Source organism: Xenopus tropicalis, chromosome 4 (assembly GCF_000004195.4).
Source record: "Xenopus tropicalis strain Nigerian chromosome 4, UCB_Xtro_10.0, whole genome shotgun sequence".
NCBI lineage: Eukaryota > Metazoa > Chordata > Amphibia > Anura > Pipidae > Xenopus > Xenopus tropicalis.
The window spans coordinates 40,685,460-40,703,070 of record NC_030680.2 but is presented as its reverse complement, the minus strand read 5'-3'; the positions used below and the strand labels follow the sequence as shown (position 1 = coordinate 40,703,070).

The 17,611-nt window shown below is 36.3% G+C and overlaps 1 protein-coding gene across 12 annotated transcripts in view; it reads right to left on the bottom strand.

Moving 5' to 3' along the window:
* The window catches only part of nrxn2 (neurexin 2), a 335,460-nt gene that overhangs the window by 177,223 nt on the left and 140,626 nt on the right, over positions 1 to 17,611 (bottom strand). For 8 of the 12 annotated variants that reach the window (XM_018093463.2, XM_018093462.2, XM_018093461.2 and 5 more), the window contains 2 exons: positions 16,986 to 17,287; positions 13,629 to 13,652 (listed from right to left, as the gene is read on the bottom strand). In XM_018093463.2, coding sequence (XP_017948952.1) covers positions 13,629 to 13,652; positions 16,986 to 17,287 — 326 coding nt within the window. The remainder of the gene's footprint in view (positions 1 to 13,628; positions 13,653 to 16,985; positions 17,288 to 17,611) is intronic. The other 4 variants (XM_018093466.2, XM_018093465.2, XM_031900704.1 and 1 more) reach the window with 1 other exon arrangement.

The following is a 17,611-nucleotide window of genomic DNA, read 5'->3' as shown; positions in this document are numbered from 1 at the left end:
TTTACTGTTGTGTTTTTGTGTTGCTTTACAGCCACTGTTAGTAATACATGGACATGCAATTAGCATTTGAAATGACACTGTGCTGGTGTTTTTCTTTATTTGTGTTGGACAGCTCCCAAATAAAATCTCAATCTATCATGAATCTCCTTTATTACAAATATATTTTTATATTAGTGAAACACAAAAGCATAGTGTATAATCATTCAGAACAATACTCATCAGACACATCTCATCACAAATGACTTGCCCCCTCTGTTCACCTGTCGCTTACATTCACCTTCACTTTATCAAACAGCTCTCAAATACTAAGGCAGGCACAAGTTATCACTCATAATATATGTGTTCATCTGTTTATTTGCAATGCTTACAAAGGCACTTCTCATCATACAAAGCAGTGGTTGGCATGATGTATATTGTGCATGCCGGTGAGAACAAATTATGCGCATACTCGTCTCCTATTGTCTGTTATGCTGCAGCATGGCAAGGGTATTTTTTGCATACATAGTACATTCACTTATACAGAGGAGGCATGCTGATTGCAAGAGAACTGCAAATTTGGGGGGGGAATTTCTGCTTCTTGGGCCGTAACTGTCAAGAAATATTTTTTTAAATATTTATTTATCTTGGATAGATTCGCCATTGGTGAATTGTTTCGCAAAACATCTGGGAAAATTTGCTGCGGAAAAATGCGTCACACATAAAAAAAGTTATGGTTGCGTCAAAATAGGTGCGGTCACATCAAAACGCAGATAAGGCAAATTAGGCGCTGTCACATTTCAGAAAAAGATGCGTGCATCAAAAAAAACATGTGGGTGACATGACAAAAAAGTCACGCACAAATGTGTTTTGCGGATTTTTCACCGTTTCGTGAATTTTCCGGTGAAACTAAACGAGACTTGCTCATCACTAATCTTGGATTAATAATTTGTGAACTAATGCCTACTTAAATATAAATAATTGCAGTCTGTAAACCCTTCACTAGCTGGTTCAGGGGGTTCAAAGCTGTTGGGCACAATATACAAAGCTCCGTGACTTGGCATGCCTTGCCAAAACAAAAATGCAGACAAAAGAGAAATTTGTGAAAAAACAGAGAAAACAGAGTCTGATCAGTGCTTTATCCAAAAGTGAATTTTGTTGCTTGCAGCTCTCACCCAATAAGTCCACCTTGCAGGACCATCACACAAACACTGTATTTGCATGCTATTTATAGTTTTGCCATAAAAGTATTTGTCCAATGCTTTACATTACCTATCTGATCACCCGTGTTCCTCTATGAGGGGGCTGCTATATTTGTGCAGCAGGAGGCCGTTACCATTAGAAGCTATAACTGACAGGCTGAGAATGGACAGTCAGGTTGGCAAAACAGTCAGGTTTAGGGACTCCAAGTAACAATTACTTACAAAAGCAACCCTGTCAGCAAAAAAATGATTAGTTATAGGTAACTTTTTATGCAGATTCATATCTTAAAAAATAGTTTCTTCATGTCAGAATTACTTTAAGAACAAGCTCTGTGGGGAAAAAGCATAACAATCTTCCTGGGCAGAATTTTTAGAGCAGCGAATCTCTTATTTCATTGCACATAATTGTATACCATGTGTAAAACAATTTCAATCAGTGATGTGCAGTGCAGTGCAGTGAAGGGGACAAATAGCATTGTATAAGTAATCAGAATCAGGATATCCTCCTGAGGAAGCATGGCGGACTACATGAGACATGTAGGAGAATTTGAAACTTGCATTTGGGCTCTAAGTGATTACAACACTATGTCCTATTATCTTTGTAAGTATACCCAGTTGGAATGTTATCTTCTATTAAAAAGGCATACTTCACTATTTGGTATTCCCATTCTTGTATACCAAATGTTTGGGAGATTTTATGTATTATGTTTGGCTTATATACCTTCTATATCTGGTGAGTAGGTAATCTCCCCAGAGTGACTGCACTGCACCTTCACTGATTGCATTTTACACATGGTATATGGTTATGTGCACTGAAATAACAGATTCACTTCTCTAGGAATTCTGTACCAGGATAATTGTCTCCCACAGAATTTGTTGATCCCTTATGTGCATAAATACTGAAAACGTGACCTGATTTTATAAATGCTGTTCTTTAGGTAACAGTCAGTAACATAAAAAATGTATTATTGCAAAGGTGATGTTATAACTTTATAAGATATAGGGCATATGCCTGTGGGCTCATCCCGTGGGATGTCACTAATTCCAGCCTGGAGGGGTTTTATATTAATTGACTGTAGAACATGGAGACCAGAACCTTGTATTTTTTAATATTTTCTTTCTCTTTAAAATCCAATGCTATGTGTGCTATGGTTTAGCGCCCATAGACTTGGGCTTTTATGTATAAGAGGACTTACCAAAATTTGAACCACCATTTCTTAAAGGAACACCAACAAGCACCAAAGTGTTTAAAATTAGTTAAAACTACTGCTGCCCTGCACTGGTAATACTGGTGTGTTTGCTACAGAAACCTATAGTAGCCATGGGGGCAGCCATTCAAGCTGAAAAAATGAGAAAATGCACAGGTTACATAACAGATAAGCTCTGTAGAATATAATGGTGTTTTATCTGTTATCTGCTATGTAACCTGTGCCTTTTCTCCTTTGAATGGCTGCCCCCATGGCTACACAGCAGCTTTGTTTATATAATACAGTTTTTCTGAAGCAAACACACCAGTCGTACTAGTGCAGGGCAACAGTGCATTATACTGTAATTACTTTTATACACATTCATATTTGGTGTTACTGTTCCTTTAAGGCTACTGAAAACAGTTAAATGTTAAAAAATTGGATTGTTGTGGGTGCAGGACTTTGCCCTTCAGAATGAAGAAACAAAACAATTGCTAAAGAAAAATACTTCATAAGGGAAACAATATCAATGCAAGTAGAAATCCCTTATCCGGAAATTTCTGAATTACGGAAAGGCCATCTCCCCTAGACTCCATTATAAGCAAATAATTCTAATTTTTTAAAAAGTTTTCCTTTTCCTTTTCTCTGTAATAATAAAACATAACATTGTACTTGATCCCAACTAAGATATAATTAATCTTTACTGGAGGCAAAACAAACCTATTGGGTTTATTTAATGTTTAAATGATTTTTAGCAGACTTAAGTTATGGAGATCCAAATTACGGAAAGATCCCTCACCCAGAAAACCCCAGGACCCGAGCATTCTGAATAACAGGTCCCATACCTGTACTACTTGAGGCAAAATGCTTGAAGGGTAATAAATCAGCCCATAACTCTTATCCTAATTTATCTTTAGGGCAAGGGCACACAGGGCAGATTTACGGCATCCGGATAAGCACAGACTGATAATCAGTCCCTTTGGTTAAAAAATCTTCTACTTGTGCCTGCACCCAGGAAAAATGATGAACAAATTTTTTTGGCAGGCATGGATTCGCAACGAATTTCCACATTTTGCCATTGGCATATGCAGCTGATATCCACCAACCAAACAGACATTATACCCAAATATCACCCTAAGGGGGCAGTTTATCAAAATTTGAGTTTACGTTTTTTTCACCATTCGAAAAATGCATCAAAAAACCTGGATAAAAATGTATTCGAGAATATTCATAAAAACCATCAATAGTCTGTATTAAAGAAAAAATCACTAAAAAGTCACCAATAAAACTCGGCAAGTAAAACCTGGTGAGTTTCAAACAAAACACATTAAGCGTATGGCCCACAGGTATACATGCACTTCTAAATTTTAAAATGACTGAATAAAAGTGATTTTCTTTTATTTACAGCTCTCTAGTGCTCCGTATACATACATTTTTTCTAAAACTTGCCTCCAAGCCAGAAATTTAAAAATGGACACCTACTTGAAGACACTGGGAGCAACATTAAATGGGGTGGTGAGCAAAATGTTGCTCTAGACCAGTGATCCCCAACAAGTGGCTCGCGAGCAACATGTTGCTCGCAAGCCACTTGGATGTTACTCTCAGTGGTCTCAAAGCAGGTGCTTATTTTTGAATTCCAGGCTTGGAAGCAAGTTATGGTTGCATAAAAACAGCTGAACTGCCAAACAGAACCTCCTGTAGGCTGCCAATCCACACAGGGACTACCAAATAGCCAATAACAGGCCATATTGTTATCCCGGGAAGCTTTTTTTATGCTTATGTTACTCCCCAATTCTTTTTACATTTGAATGTGGCTCATGGGTAAAAAAAGGTTGGGGATCCCTGCACTAGACTATGCAAGCTGCACAGTGAACAAGTGACTACCTAAACCAGTTTCCTCTGTATGACCTTACAGATGTTAAAGTCTCAGAATATTATCTAATATAATATGCTACAAGAACAATATGTAAATATAAATATGAAAATTAGGATTTCATTTTCCTTTCTAACAAATGGAGGAATGTGGAAAATGAAGTGGACTTATAAACACTATTTCCCCAATATCACATGCTTTTTTTTTTAGCAACATTCTCTATGTATTGCTAAACGTCCTACATTTGCTACTAGTGTTCTTTTTTTAATAAAATATGGGAGCTGGACCTTGTGACTGTGGAGGGTCAATCAAGGCCCTAACTGATGAGCAGGGTGGTGGTAATTTCAGGGTTTCCACTGGGCTTTATATAACACAAATTTCACTTGCAATGTGAGCACAACTATGGATTTTTTAGCCCACTGGAGGCAAATCCATTCATGGCTACAATTATGCTGAAACTGTGGAGAAAAATGCTGCACCGCAGGTAGATAACATGGTGTATTGCATCTGAAATTGCACTTTGTGCACTGCCCCTGTATTTATAACTGAGCCCTGATGTCTTACTGTACTGGGGCAATGAAACAGGTGCACTGTTCTAACAAAAAATATACGGAACATTGCATAATAGGAAATATATCTGCGGTGTCCTTTATTGAACATGACAAAAATTCTGAAAACCTCAGGACACAGGTTCTACATTTGGTTTGTTTGGAGCTTACGATCCATCTCAAATCGCTTTGGCATTAACTTTGAGTCATAAAATCATGTGACGTTTGATCAATACTATCTGGAAAGGGTCATTTGTTTCCTACATAACATCTGCATAACATCTTGGTTCAGCATTACAGAATAATTTAATTCAATTTCATGTACTTTGGTACTCACCTTGTTAAGCATTGTAGGCAAGGGTAAAATGACTAAAATTGTTCCCCATGGACTTCTATGTGAATCACCTTCAAGCTCTTGTGAAAGTAATTACCAGAAAATAGTTGCTTGACAACATATCAGTCCATGTATCCGATCAACAATCATATGACAACGTGCGCGCAGACTATTTTAACAGAAGTCATTACAACTTTGCATACAAATATCTACCTGCTTATGAAGTGTATCTTCAGCAATATAGCAGGTTGATATATTTAAAAAATGTTTAAAAAAGGTTTTTCTTTAAAAATGTTCTTTTTCAATTTTCTTGAAAATGAATAAAAAAAGTCATTCACATAATTTTGCTGCCACTTACTGTAACATTAATTCATTAAATTAAAGAACGGTAGAACTGTGAAAAAATCATTGTTAATGTCCCCATCCATGGGCCGGTAGTAGCTGCCGATATCGGTCCCTTGGACCAATTCAACGCTGATTTTTTTCGTGCATCAATGTGGGCATGGTCACGCCAGAAAAGGGCGTGGTCGTTAAAAAGGGTGGAGCACATCAAATTGGGCGTGGTCGCGCCACAATTGGACGTGGTCACGTAAAAAAGCATGGGTGACAAAAAAGGGTGACAAAAAAACCATGCAACAAATGTGTTTTGCGAATTTTTCGGCATTTAGAAAATTTTCTTGCTGTTTCACACATTTTATGGCGAAGCGAAATGGGACAGATTTGCTAATCACTAATCAGCACTGAAAATGCAAATAATTGAATTTCCAGTGAAAAAAAATGTTAATAAAAATGTAAAAAATTAAAATATGCTGTTTGAACAAATATTCAGTCCTCACAATTGAATATACTGTAGAACCACATTTTTCTGCAAAGACAAATTTGCATAGTGTTCATTTTATTCATAGTGTTCATTTGCATAGTGTTGATTTTAGTCCACTTTTACATGCTCTAGGTTGTTTAGTTAAGTTTATTTTCATGATGCTTAGACCCTTAGTTTTAAAGGAGAAGGAAATGCTAAGACACTTGGGGAGGGGGTACCAAAATGTTAGGCACCCCCCAGTAACTTTAATCACTTACCTTTTCCCCTGGGCTGGTGCTCCTATGAGAAGAAAACCACACCAGCCCGGGGTAATTGCGAGCGAGTGTCTCCTCTTCCTTCTTCTGTCTTTGTGTGTTTGTGTAGTAGAGTGAAAAGCTGAACTTTAACAAAAAGTCGTCTTTTTCGCTCTAATGCGCATGTGCCGGCCCAGGGATTTAGAAGACAGAAGGAAGAGGAATCACTTGCTACAGGTACCCTGGCCTGGTGCGCTTTTCTCCTAACAGGGGCACCAGCCCGGTGTAAAAGGTAAGTAATTAAAGACACTTGGGGGTGCCTAACATTTACCTTGGAGAGGCTTCAGATGGGGTTTTTTGCCTTCCTCTAGATCAGTGATCCCCAACCAGTGGCTTGTGAGCCACAAGTTGCTCGCCAACCCTTTGGATGTTGCTCCCAGTGGCCTCAAAGCAGGGGCTTATTTTTGAATTTCTGCCTTGGGGGCAAGTTTTGGTTGCATAAAACCCCAGAGTAAAGCCAAACAGAGCCTCCTGTAGGCTTCCAGTCAACATAGGGGCTACCAAATAGCCAATTATAGCTCTCACTGGCACCTTCAGGAACTTTTTTCATGCTTGTGTTGCTCTCCAAAACTTTTTCTATTTGAATGTGGTTCCCGGGCATAAAAGGTTGGGGATCTCTGCTCTAGATCAAGTAGAAGTTAGGCAGGTTATTTATAGGCATTATGGTTGAATTGTTACTACTGTATGTCACTATGTAAAATGGCTTACCACAAGCTTATGGGGTTTTTTCTCATAGGGATAAGCAGCAATAGATCATATTTCCAATTCAATATTGATAACCCCTGCTTTAAGAGCTGCTAAAATGCAAGTATCCATGTTTTTTTACATTTCTGTGGCAAAGTTTTTGAGAGCTTTTTATTGTGTTCATAAATATGTAGTTGCTGCAGGGCTTCCCTATTATACCTAGCCCCATTCTGCACTACAACATTTCCCCCATTATTAGCTTTTTTGCCTTTTTAATTCCAGAAAAGCCTTAAAATCTCCAAGAGTGAAATTCTGTTTAAAGGTATAGGCATGGAATCTATTATCTGGAATGTGTGGAACCTGGGATTTTGGGGATAAGAAGTCTTTTCGTAATTTGAATCGCTATACCTTTAGGGTTCTAAAAACATTTAATCATTAAAAAAAACCCAAGTGGGTTATTTTAACACCAACATGGATTTATGCTAGTTTCATTCAAGGTACTATACTATTATTATAGAGAATAATGAAATAAAAATAGGATGTAAAATGACATTCCTATATTTTAGAGCACATGTGTCAAACACAAGGCCCACGGGCCGAATACGGCCCTTCTGGCTGTTTTATGTGGCCCCTGGTGACTGTGCCTGACCATGCAGCACCAATCGCCTGACTACACTGTGACTGTGCTTGACCGTACAGTATCTTAATAAAAAATCTAGCCGGCGACTTAGCCTGTGTTTTAGATTTTGGCCCCCTTATGTGATTGAGTTTGACACCCCTGTTTTTAGAGCTTTCTGAATTGAAGCAACCAGGCATTTGTTCGCATTTTGCACATTGCATTCGGTCATGTTGTTTATGAGCACAAAGACATGCGGCTGCCGTTACAGCTCTGACTGCTCTGTAACTCAGCACTAAGGGTTGCTCTTGCACATGTGACCCCAGGGTATGTAAATGACTAATTATTTTTCTTGTAAGTGTAAAAAAAAAATCTACAATAAAATAAATTTGTTTTATCTGCAGGGATAAAGTCTAATTGCCATATTTACCCCAGGTCCTCAGCATTCTGGATAACAGGTCCCATACCTGTTCTACAAAGATACTATATACTATAAAATACTAGTAAACTAGAAAGGCTTAGAGTCACAACATTTGCTGCTCCTTGTGCTAATTACTGATTTATATGCACATTTGTAAAGAGTCAATTCAACAACATGTTCAGCTTTCTGTGTATGCTAATGTCCAACCAATGCCTACTGTCAAGTATGGTGCCGGTAGCATTATGCTGTGGATCTGCTTTTCATCAATAGGGACTGAGAATCTTGTGGATGATGCAAAATACAGAAAAAAAAACAAGTTACCTATGGCTAAAATTTGTTTACCTTTGTTTACAATACAAAAAAATGAATGTCAACAATGACCCAGACAAAGCCCCAATCCTGTTCCAACTAAGAATTAGTGGCACAATTTTAACATGGAGGAACGTAAGTATCCACTAACTTTAAATACCTGAAGCAAATCCCTCTGATAATAACTGGTAGATAACATAATAGTAAAATCTTTTTTTTTCGCTGCAAAAGGTGGCTCAGCAGTAGTTAAAATGTGGGGATTTTAATGTTAGCTTTTTTTTTTTACAACATAAAACAATGTCCCATTAAAAAAATAATTGAAACAAATATAACACATTAAAACAAAATATTATTGTAATAATTGTTAATCTGTAAACTGAGAGAATTGCTCAAGGGTCTGATTACTTAGGCAAATCACTCCCTATGCTCCATTAAAAAGCTTTATATTTGTCTGATGCTAAATATAGACTACATGTACCATTACTAGCACTTCCATTATTGTTTTGCAAAACATTTTATTTTAAATGTTGTATCAAACGCACATTTGGTATCTTTAAAGAATTTGAGATATTGCTCAGACTTCAGGACTGACTTAAAGTAGTAATGACTAGAGATGAGCGAAATTTTTCAGCAGGTATGGATTTTCTGCAAAATTCTGCATTTCGCTATTGGCAAATGTTTTCATGATATTTGCCAATGGCGAAATGTGGAATTTTGCAGAAAAAAATCACAGAGTGAAGAAAAAGTGGCGGTAGTGTCAAATAAGTCAAGATTGCATCAAAATAATTGTGTGGTAGCTGCATTTTGCTAAATTTCGCAGAATTTTTGGTAGTTTTGGGATACTAGTCTGTATGAGAATGATACATCTACTTAGCTACTTGGCAAAGTACAAAGTGCTTAATTCCAAGTTATATACCCTGCTACTCTATGTACATAATAAATTGCATTTATATCCTAATTGAGTTTTTATTTTTACTTTGGGCTGCAGTCCTTTGGCATGGGTACTGATGAGTGGAAAAATTTCGCGTGTAAAAAAAAGTTGCGGTCACGCCAAAAAAGACACATGACAAATGCGTTTAGCATATTTTTTGCCGTTACGCAAATTTTCTTGTTGTTTCATGAATTTTATGGCGAAGCAAAACAGGACAGATTTGTTTATCACTTGTACTAGGTGTCTGTTGACATGTCCATAAATCAACAGCCCTTTTGTTCAAAAAGCAGATATTTTTGCTGGTGAAATAGCTTTTCTATTGCAAAGAAAGGGTATCACATCCCAAAATGCCATAATGCTGACACAGGATATACAGGTATGGGACCTGTTATCCAGAATTCTTGGGACCTAGGGTTTTCTGTAATTTGGATCTCCGTACTCAAAATCATTACCCAAACCTGTACCACATCATTCCCTCTTTATTACAGGTTGCCTCTCTGAATATTCCCAAATAATATTTTTTAACAAGCATCACTTATATCCACTCTACATTTGTATTTAATACCTTCCTCTCCATGTGCTCGCTGCCAGAAGGACACTTTTGTGTGCCCTTTACTGTTTTTTGCACGCGCACTACACAGAAAGACCCACATGCATACACACTTATACATACACACACACAAACAAAACATATTTACCTGTATTTAAATACAAGGGTATAACCAGGTTTACAGATATTACTTTATATCAGCTCAGAAAGACTCAGTAATGATGTAATAACAATAAAAATGTATCACAGTTAAAACATATTTCTTCTGAGATAAGATTTTAGCATGTTCCTTAAGAATTCTGAGCTGAAAATTATGCTAGCTGGTACTACACCCTGTCTTTTATTTTATTGTGGGTCCCTATAGGCTTATGTCTGTTGGGCAATACATTTAAAGTACAAAATAGGTAGTAAAGTTAAATAAGCAGCTAACTTACCCAGACATTTCTTATTGTCATGTTATTATAGTTAGATGTTCTTTGCAGGCATTTAAATGCATGTGTAAATAGTGTAATTTATTATACACCAGCACAGTGTCCTTCCAAAGTCTCCCCAAAGTTGGGTTAGAGTGAGGTTAAAGGTTAGATTAAGGGAGGGGAGAAGCTTTGGGGTAAAGGGGCAGGTGGGTGATAAGTTAGGGAAGGTAAAGGGAGGGATGTATAATATTAGTGAGACGTTAGTGGACCCCCTCAGAGGAACAGACCAGACACAAAAATGTTGATTAGTAAACGAGTCATTAATTAGATTTCAGTTTATTAGTAATCAAACCTCAAGTTAAACATGTCACAGATCACAAGAGAGGGGGCATGCAGGAAGGGGGAGGATTTTCATGCAGTTAATTCCTCCATGGTCAAACCTGGAAAATAATCTTTGGGCAAGGAGGAATTAAATTATCTGGCATGCAGTTAATGAGGCAAATGGAGGTAGGAGAGACCCATTCATCGCATGCTAAAGCCCCATGCTAATTCAGAAAAGGTTCAGCCAGGTGTACAGGAAAAAGGGTAAGTAGCTGGGCTGTGTGGAACAGAAAGAGGAGGCCAAAAAAATAGAAGAGAAGAGAAAAACAAAGAAATTTGGAGAAAAAGAAAGAAAATAAAGAAACCAAGAGAGGGACAGAAAAGTGTTTTTATCTGCCAGTATGTGGAAATCTACTTCAGGTTTTTACAACATTTTTTTACAAAATACCTAAAATATATGCACATTGCAGGGCTTCAAACTAGTGACTCCTGCAAACTAGTGAACCCGGCCATGCTCTGTGCAAATGAGCCCTGAAGCATCTGACTTGATTAATATTAGTGGTCAGATCCATTAAAGTCTAACTAGTGAGGGATAAACAGCAGTTCAGAATTTATCACTTTCCTAACATGAGTTAGGGTTTAAAAGGTTTTAATGATTTGACACAATTATGTAAGCCTTTTTGAATGTGCCCATTCATCAGAATTTATTTGACTCTCCTTAAAAAGAAAGGGCATTAAGTTAGGTCTAAACTGAAAATGAAAGTTAGAACTGCTTCATTTTTTTTCAAATGGTAACTCTCTTTACTCTTTCCAAAATAAATATATAACTCTTTCCAAAATAAATATATAACTCTTTCCAAAATAAATATATGAAGAAATCAAAAAAATCTTTCACTAAAAGGCAATTTTACTCTTCTTTGCTGCACATTTTATTATGACACTTTCATTTTTTAATAGATGATAGAAAGATCATAGACAGATAGATGATGATAGATAGATAGATAGATAGATAGATAGATAACATATTGGGTAAAAGAGTAGGGTCATGTTAGTGAGGGAAGGAATATGTAAAGGCAATGACTGACAACATTCCTTGTTAAGCCCCCACCCTATACATGCATAGTCTGAGAGGGGTGTGTGATCAATAATGGCAGCCAAACAACAGGGTCTTAAGTGTAACCCACTAGTAAAGATCAAGGCTGAACAGTGGGAAGAGAAGGAGACTTATGAAAGTTAGTGGGGGAGAGTTAGAGTACAGAGTGTTTAAAACCATATAATGGATAGTTCAGAATTTTTATTGCCTGTATTTAAATAAATCCCCTAACCTACAACTTACACCAAAGGCTGCCATGAAAGACCCCCACCCTCCAGCCTCAGCCCATATAGAAAGCAGTGTGTAATGCTGGGAAAACATGTTTGTGAGTCAGTGGAGTTACTGAGAAAGGGGTATGAGGGGCGGGGATAAAGAAGGAATCAAGTAGGTAGGGATAGGTGGCCAAATAATAAAATGAATAAGTTTTAAAATGAATAAATAAAACTGTTTAGGATTTTAAGACAAAAAGTGAGCAAGTTTGGAAGAAATAAATGCTTGAAACACAAACATTAACCACAAGATGTCACTATTAGTACACTACGTCGCAAACGTTTATCCAACAACATACATAATAATGCGGCATCATCCATGCACTGTTCCAGTAAAGACAAATATCTTGCAAGACATAAAGTAATATGTTTGCCACCTTCTCCGTGTTTCTTTATGGTAAAATACAGTCACATCAAGGGAACCATTCCTCTATGCTAATTTTATCAATAAATTAGGCCAAACACAAAGATCATTAAGAAAACTTGTCAAATCTCATAGCCCTGAACTGCATTCAAGAGTTTCTGTACAAAGTTTTGTTTTAACTCCTTAAGCAATACTTTACTAGAAATTATAGGTTATTATGGCCATGCAAGAAAAAATGCCAACACAAACTAATATATGTACTGTATAGTAAGAGCTAAAAGACTTCACACAAAATGTAAATTTAACTGTAAATTGTGAAATATCTTGTCTGCATTAATAACCTAAAACTATAGGTTCCATGGAACAGAAAAAGCATTCAAGAGAAAGGGATAGCCCTGCAGTTCCACTAAATGCCACTAGGTGTCACATTTATGCCACATACCCAGAGAAAATGTACTAGCACACCTCCTCATCTGGCCATTGGCAACTCATATTTAACTAACAAACAGTGCAATGCACAGAATGGCTGCATGGTGTCACCATATGTCCACAGAGCACATTTTTCCAGTATGTAAAATAAGCTGCATGCCGCCATCATATCTGACACCCATGGTGATTATTAGCACATAACAGTAACCAAATGCAAGATGTTTCATGTGAGTATACAACAGAAACCCACAAATATAAAGGCAATAACAGTTAAAAGCAGCAATGTAATTTTATAAGTATCATAATACTCTGTTGTAATTCATGCCCATGTTAAGAAATGTTAATTCTTGCATGCAGGCTATTATTTATTTTTAAAAGGACTGTGTTTCTTGCTCTTGCAGGTTAGATTATAGCAAGTGTCATTATTTCTGATGTTTAAAACAACCTGCAGGGGTCAACCCTGTTACTTCAGGCCTCCAGTGCAATACTTAACAATCTTAGTTTTCCTTGTTTTTCTGGTTTATATCGGTTTCACGCCATTATTATACTATAAGCTGTTCTGTTAACAAGAAGTCTCCTGTAACAATTGCATAATAATAACAACCAACCAACGACCTCTGAATAGTTTCTCTTCCTGCAGAAACAAATACCTTTTACTGTATTATCTACTGTCAGCTAAAAATAATGATAAAGGACAATAAAATAAAACAAAATGAAATTATATTTAAAAAAAAAAGGAGATACACATCCAATAAAAAAAACACATAAAAAATTGGAAACAAAAAGTAAAAGATGGGAAATGTACAATTTTAAAAAGGCCAAAAACAGGATATATATTTATAAAGGTCGAGGTTTTAAGGAAGAAGGGTGTGAAGTGGGGAAGTGGTTTTAGGACTTTTGGTTTCTGAGCTGTGAGCGGAACAGAAGACAGGAGCTGGAATAAACCCCAGGGGTACAATTGGAGAGATATCTACCAGGTAATGGAGTTTGTTTACCAGAGCATGTCCGATGCCTGCATGCTTTAACACGAGTGGAAAGAGATTTAAAAAAAAAAACAAAAAAAAAAAACAGGAGATATAACACAAGTGGGAAGAACGAAGGAAAGGTCATCCCACCCCTCATACTACATTTAGATGAGCCAGTCTTTTCTCCCTTAGATTATGTCCTGAGAGCAGAACCCCACAAGAAAGCAAGTTAATATTCTAGCTGGTGGAAATAAAAAGTTAGTAACAGGAGCAATTAACAGGAAACAATAGCAAATAACCGATGAAAGGAATTTAGACTGAGATTTTTTTTAAAATTACAAATTATATATATTATTCATAAATAAAAGTTAAATAAGTTTAAAAGATAAATAAGTTTGTGAATAGAAGAGGTATATCTGTATATGTTCAGTACAAAATGTGTAGGTTAAAATACATTAAAATGGACTGAAAGAGCACAAGAGTGAAACCAGAAAATTGGCAAGTTGTGTAATTATTTAGTAATATATTTATCTTAAGCTATGCTTTCCCACATCTTAAAAAAAGATTGTATAGAAATTGTATACATTTTTTAATTTGGATCTCTTTTATGAAACCCTTTTAGAGCTGTCTTGGATGAAATCCTTCGTGCTTCCTATCTTTAAGGGAACATAAATATACTAAGCCACTTCCAAGGAATAAGGCTCTGAAACTTGGAAGGATCCATCGTACTGTGTGTACTGAACATAATCTGGGAAATGTTAAGAACACATTTGGCATTGAAATAATTACACATTTTGTAATTGGGTTTTTTTCTCTTCAAAATCTAACTTGCTTATTAGGGCTTGGTTGAATCTTATCTCATATCACTCAGGGTCAGACCTAAGAATAATATCTTTAGCCTTTCATTAGTAATATCACTCTGAAGTCTGGTACAGTTACTGGCACAGCGATCATACGATCACGCTCTAATACATATATATATATATATATATAGAAACAACAACAAGAGATCCTCTGCACTCACCCATTATCAATATATAGAACATTAAGACATTCGGTGCATTTAAGCTACTAAGAAATGCCCTTCCCTTTAAGCAAAACAGGGATTGTTTGTCCATATATTGCAATATACTTCAAGCTGGCCAACTGCGTCAAAGTCATCCCTTTTGACCAGTTCCTACACTGACTTATGCGATTCATTAAGAATTCTACTGCTTCAATATACATATATATATATTAACTTAAAATCTTCCAGAAAGAATTCTTAAGCATAAAAACATCATTATGGTGATTAGGGTGAACATGAACTGAGATCAGCAGAGGATGGACACAACCCACAGCTAAATCCAGTCACAATACAACAGTATATATTCAGTGTATATTCATTCTGACAAGGGATAAAAGGTGACGCCAGTCACTTCTGGTTACTTTTAGAAAAATCATAGCTTTATTTATTAATTCCCCCCAAAAAATCACTCTATTTTGCTGCAGTTTTAAATTTCACACCCAGTAGATGGAATGGATCTAATGGGTACAAAAATGTTACTCAAAATGGTTGACAATATGTTTTTCATGTCCGCCAGGCCCACTAAAGGCGTCTACCACATTCTGCTGATTTCCTTAAGTAGTATTCTTCATAATGTACCAAGAAAATTGACTAATTTTTATGCTACTGAATATTTGCAGTTTGATTTTTCATGAATGCATTAAAACAAATCATTGGGTAACAGGACAGAGTCTAAGGTCTAAGCCTAGGGGTTTAGTTTTCTTATAGTAAGATGAATATAAGCAGAGAAAGCAAATGAAGTTGCGTGGGGGTGATAGACCTAGATAGATAGATAAGACAAACAATATGATGATAGATTTGATAGTAAATAGATAGATAGATAAATGTAGATGTATTCACAAACAAACATAGTATAATTAATGAAAAATATGGCTTGAAAACAGGCCTAGGAGAATTATATTCATATCACATTATGAAAAATCAGCTGAGTGGAAAAATGCCTGCATGTTTATCTCAATAATAGAATGACACAGTAAAGATCCAATGGGGGAAGCATATGAGGGGTTGAAAGCTCAGTTGCTATGATACAGCTACAGTGATTAAACACATCTATAGTCTCATAATACTGCATGAATGTGCAACACCGGTGTACTTCCACTAGTGCCTGCACAACTGAGGATATAGGAAGTCTGGTTTTCTCACAGAAACAGCAATCAGAATGTATATTCATTTTTATTTCCATGTTACATAATAGTGGAGGCTGAACAATGATGCATGCTCATCATATTCAAGTAAATCCCATCTAATTTCTTCTTGATTTATGCCATATTCTGCCATAACCTTGTATGGCAGAATATGGCATAAATCATAAAATGTGCTCCATCTGTTGACCATCACTGGGAACATTTTTCAAATTTCTGTTCAAAAAGCTTTTTCTCTGCAATTAGCATAACATAAATAAATCAAAATGAGTTTCATTAAAGGTACCCTTCCTTTTTATTTAAATCAAAAAGTCTTTCCCTTGAATGGTATTAATGCAGAATAATGCTTTTATGGTAGTGACAAAAAAGAGTAAACCAGCTAGGACTTGGATTGCAGAATTTCTAACATATAGAAGGATAACCGTAGCATGGACTTTATCCATTTTGAAAATCACAACAAAATTGTAGATAAAAATGCTTCTGAAATTTAGAGAAATTGGCTCTGCCAATAGGATGGGCTGATATATTAAATTACTGGTTGATAAACATCTTTAAGAAATATATTTTAAGTCAGTGTATCATATTCCTAAGACAGCAGCTTTGTGTTTGCTAATTACCTAAAAATCAAAAAGAATATCTCACTGCATGATAATGTTGCTTTTCAGGACCCCCTTCACTGACTGAAATGGAGCCAAGAAATAGTAACATTGCACCACAATGATTTTTCACTGCAGTTCTTCATGTTGTGTCTGTTAAAGAACAGTATAGCTGCACTATTTATAAGATCCAGAATAAATAAACAGATCTTTGGAAACTGCTAGACACATCAGTCCCTTAGCAAATGATGCAATTGTATCCATGCTACTACTTAGACAACTTACAAAAAAAACCACATAGATACTTTGCTGACAATGGGTGCTCTAAAACTGTAGGAATTCGGCATGAATAGTTTTAGCGACAAAAAAATCACCCCTCACTTTCCATTAATCTCCCTTTGATTTGGACCTATATGGGGAAACAGAGCTTTAGCTGTAAATGGTTCATTTTTATTATTAAATTTATTAAAAGACAACCTGTAAAAAAACACCTATTTAATTTATACTACACCTAAGATAAAATATAACAAACGTAGAATGTGTAAATTTCAAAGCACTGAGAGAAGAGGCTTTTAAGCCTTACCTGCCGTAGGTTCCTGGTCACTCTGACGTCATGCCAGCTGTTGTCATTGAACTTGCCATTGACAGGTTCCACCAAAGCCTCAAAGGCCCCCGATCCCAGGTTGATCACCAGCCACACTGCGCCACTCTTGAGTGAAAGATTAACGTAGTCTGCTGACTTCCCTGTATGAAGCATAAGCCCATTACGTTGAAGAGTTCGGAAGGAGAGTGTGATTTCATCTGCACTGCTCTGGATGGGGCTGTGGGACAGGTCGTAACAGAAGAACTCATTCCCTCTGAAGGTGGCTGCATATTCTTCCTTCCCTGGGTAGGTGTTAATGGAAAGTGTAAAGAAATAACAAATAAGAAAAGGGTGAGGATATATATAGAAAGTATAATAGATAATTACTAAAAAACAAGTAACACAACAGATGAAGTTGAGGAAGAATGAAAATAATGGGGTGTGGACACAAAAAAGCGAGGAAAAGTAAAGTATTCATATATAAGTACAGTTTATATATATATATGTATAGATATATATGCATACACATATATGTGTGTAAATAGAAAAAGAGAGGGAAAAAATGACTAAAAGATAAAACTGAGTTAAAGAAATTAGAGAAAGAAAGAAAATGCAGCCAAACAGAA